The sequence below is a fragment of the Eurytemora carolleeae genome, unplaced genomic scaffold (genome assembly GCF_000591075.1).
Source record: "Eurytemora carolleeae unplaced genomic scaffold, Eaff_2.0 scaffold2410, whole genome shotgun sequence".
NCBI lineage: Eukaryota > Metazoa > Arthropoda > Copepoda > Calanoida > Temoridae > Eurytemora > Eurytemora carolleeae.
In genome coordinates this window covers 11513-15309 of record NW_019398301.1, presented here as the reverse complement: position 1 = coordinate 15309, position 3797 = coordinate 11513, and the positions used below count along the sequence as shown (strand labels likewise).

The following is a 3797-nucleotide window of genomic DNA, read 5'->3' as shown; positions in this document are numbered from 1 at the left end:
AAATAGTAATTGTTTCCAGATTAATATTTTGTGTCATTAGACAGTCGAAATTTAAAATTTTCTCAATTGTCATGTTTACTATTGAAATAAACATTTTGTATAAGTCCAACTCAATACTGCAATAATTAAAGAATTAATTGATCAATAATAAAATACGTTGTCTGTTTACCTTTGCGTCAAATTAAAAATTTATTTTTTCGATTGATTTGTCTGTAATATTTTAAGTGGTAAGCAAATTGAGTTTACAATGTCGATATAAAAGAAAATTTGTGTGTGTTGGACAAATTTTAAATTTTGAAAAACTTTTCTTAAAAATTCTAATTCAGGTTCTTCTGATTTGCTTTTCAGCACAAGTTGAGGCAGGGAAATATCTCCCAGATCAGATGCTGGGAGAGTTTAAGGTACAATAAAAACAAAGAGAATAGAATATATATTAGAGAGGAATTAAAAGAATCTCTCGGTATGAATTTGTTCAGTCCCTTTCAGCCTGAAAGGAAGTTCAAAGTGCATAAATCATGTAAATGTTCACAAATTATATGCAGTAGAGTACATTAATACAGTATGTTCCCTAGACTATCCATTTCAATTTCGAATATTTTAAAAATGTTAAATAAACTTTATAATGAATTAGGCGAATAAAAAACATCATTTGATTTACAGTTATAACGGAAAATCATCGTTTGTAAAGTGAAAGGCATAGAGTCTATGTAAAATGATCATTGGTCAATTATGAAACCAGCCTATTTCATAATTTGGTTTTCTTTTAATATTAATTTGAGATTTTCTATAAAATGATGTCCCAGGGCCCAAGGTTATATAGCATAAATATGTGAAGTACACCTGCAGTATGGAAACAGTACAACAAAATGGCCGTTTTACACTTTTTTCTAGTAAATTCCACTCTAATATATATTCTATTCTCTTTGGATAAAAACCAGAAAATAGTGGAATTCTCGTCGTCTTCTTTACATTCTGTTTGTAAAATGTCACTAAAGATTACGCAAATTGTAACTTAATTTCTTTGTAAAAAAATACCCAAAACAATTTTGAATATATTTCAGGGCTAAAATTGAAAATTAAAAACTTGTTAATGGCACTGTGTAAAGAAAAAGAAATGAAAATTTTCTGGTATTCAATGCTTAGCTTTGACACTACAAATCAGAGAAATTTTAACTTGCCTTAAGCTTAAATTCTTCCAAAATTGTATCAAAGAAAATTAATAATTCATACTTCCAATTATAATTTCTGCTTGATAAAAATGTCGAGATTTAAAATGCTTAAGTTGCCGAGATCTAGGAATAAGAAAATAAGGTTTGACACGCTCGTGATTGATTTTTTTTTATTATTTATATTTGATCCATTTATTCATTTATTCATTTATAATTGCTTTTATTTCATCATGATTTCTTATTTTTAATTCTTGATAATGAATATTTATAAATACTCACTTAAAATTCTAATTGTTATTTTATCACTAATTTTATATAATAATCCCTTGAATATTAATTATACAGTTTTTAATTGAATGTTAACGACGTTTTATCTAGTTGGAGACCAGTGAGGGGTTTACTGATTTTATGTATGAAATTGGTGTTCGTTGGATTAAACGCCAGGTATGTACAGCTTTCAATTATGAATGCTTAACATATCATACTTGCTTGGGAACCCAGTTTTCCAGGAAACAAAATTTTTTTAAATAAAAGGCAACCCACTCAACTTAGAATTTTTAAATCAAACTAAAATTAGCAAGTTCCCCTTGACACTAAATTAGAGATTACTGCTTGTACGGATATATCGTTTCAAAAAGGAGAGCTGTCTACACAATTTGGATCCACGCAAAATTAAATAAATCTCGAACTTTTCAATTAGATGAGAGTACTATTATCTTGTTTCTCATTTTCAACCTATAATGAAATTTTGAAGACGATGTTTACTATATCAAATTTCAACATGAATATAATTGCAGATAGCCTGTACCCTGTACCCAGTACAGCAGATTAAAGAGGCAGATGACGGTGAAATATCTGTTGATACTCTGACAACTTTTAAGAGTCTGTACACAAAATTCAAGCTTAACGAACCATGGGAGGAATATACTGGGGACGGAAGGTAGCCCCCCCCCTCCATCCATACCCACTTCTTTATCCTCCCATATCCACCCCTGGCCTCCCCCTACACCCACTTCTTTATCTTTCCTGTTCCAAAAACACCCCTTCCCGCGGGATTGTCCTAATAACAGAGTCGCATTTTGACCCTTACTAACATAATGGTTATTTAATTGCTGTACATGCAGTGTACAAGGTTACCCACAATGAATGAGACTTTAGAGAATTTGCAAGCTGTTTCCTTGTATTCATGATTCCCTGCAAAAGTATTCTATTCAAATCAGAAGACTTAATTAACCTAGGAATCGTCATATTTTAAAATTTTCACGTCTTCTTCACAGTCTCATATTTTGTGGGTAACCCTGTACACCCTAATCCATATTGTCATTAGGTACACTAAAACCACGACTACTGTACAAGATTTAAGTCTGATAAAAGTACAAATACCAAAACCTGATGCGACTTTTAACAAGACTACTCGAGAGGTAAACATTTGTATTTTGTTAAAAACAAACTTTTCATGTTTAAGTAAAACCTAAACAACAAAAGTTTCTTTTTAAATAATCGTTGCTTTGTATAATATTTTTTAAATGTTAATAAAGGTTTAGTATACACTTGTTTGATAGGTTCATGAGTCACTTGGCATTTGATATTCTAATATTTGCTTCCTTTTGTTTTATATCTTTCAATGAAAATTGAATCTAAAACTCTAAATTTATAATCTTTATATCCTAGCTGCATAAAGGATATTTTAAACTCATGGTAAATTAGGGGTCTTGGCTTAAAGTCATCAACACTTAATTTTCACACATCTAATAAAGATTTTCATATTTGCTATTGAATAGTTTTTCCTAGGCTTGATATTTTAAATATTAAAGTATTAAGTCTACGCTATTTAGCCGTTAGGGATAAAAAGTCACAATTAGTAATAATAATGGTTTCTGAAATTTCTAAAAATGCTGCTACTAATTCTATAAATATTGATAATACTGTTCAAGGTTCGCCAGTTTAGTCCTGATGGTCAAACAATGACTGTAATCAACACTATTGAAGGACTACCCAACAAAAAGAGTGTCAGAGTTTACAAGAGGACACAGTAGATCAAAAAATAGTATTTTAATTTAAGTATGTTTTGTAAAAACTGTTAATTTGCTTAAAAACATAAAACATAAAATACCCTGTTTAAAATAAACTTGAAAAAATACAAATACATATTGGCGAACAAAGTGATTTTTAAAAACCTCTGAAAAAAACATTTGAAGAAAAAAATTTAGATTTTATAACTTTTATCCTAAAATATGGAGTTTGCATTTCCGTAAATACTGTCGACATATTATAATTAGTAATTACAGAAATCAGGAAAATACAGGACATCCTAGGTGGTGGTTTAGAATTAGAATACTCCTTAATTAAGCTTTTGGTGTGTATGTACTGTAGTGGTTTGCAGTACTCCGACCGGAGATATAGTGGGGTTTAGTGGAAAATAAGGAAAAGGAAAAAATTGTATATTTTGACAAAGCTCATTTTTAAAATGTTGTTAGTCATTCTCGAAATTGAAATTTATAAATTGCACAGTATCAAACAAAACAAAGCTTTGAACTATTTAGAACTACAAATATACAATATATATATTTGTAATTAGAAAAATATATATATATTCTTGGTTAATCTAATTACAATATACGTATGAAC

The 3797-nt window shown here is 29.3% G+C and overlaps 1 protein-coding gene across 1 annotated transcript; it reads left to right on the top strand.

The window, feature by feature from the left end:
- Window positions 1-326: 326 nt before the first annotated feature.
- On the top strand, window positions 327-3284 carry LOC111717185 (fatty acid-binding protein; the record flags this gene model as incomplete). Its single annotated transcript, XM_023492693.1, is given in 5 exon segments — window positions 327-401; window positions 1548-1613; window positions 1967-2109; window positions 2497-2590; window positions 3104-3284. Coding segments are annotated over 5 exon segments (480 nt in total), but the record flags the coding sequence as incomplete, so codon positions are not given.
- Between the last annotated feature and the right edge of the window lie 513 nt (window positions 3285-3797).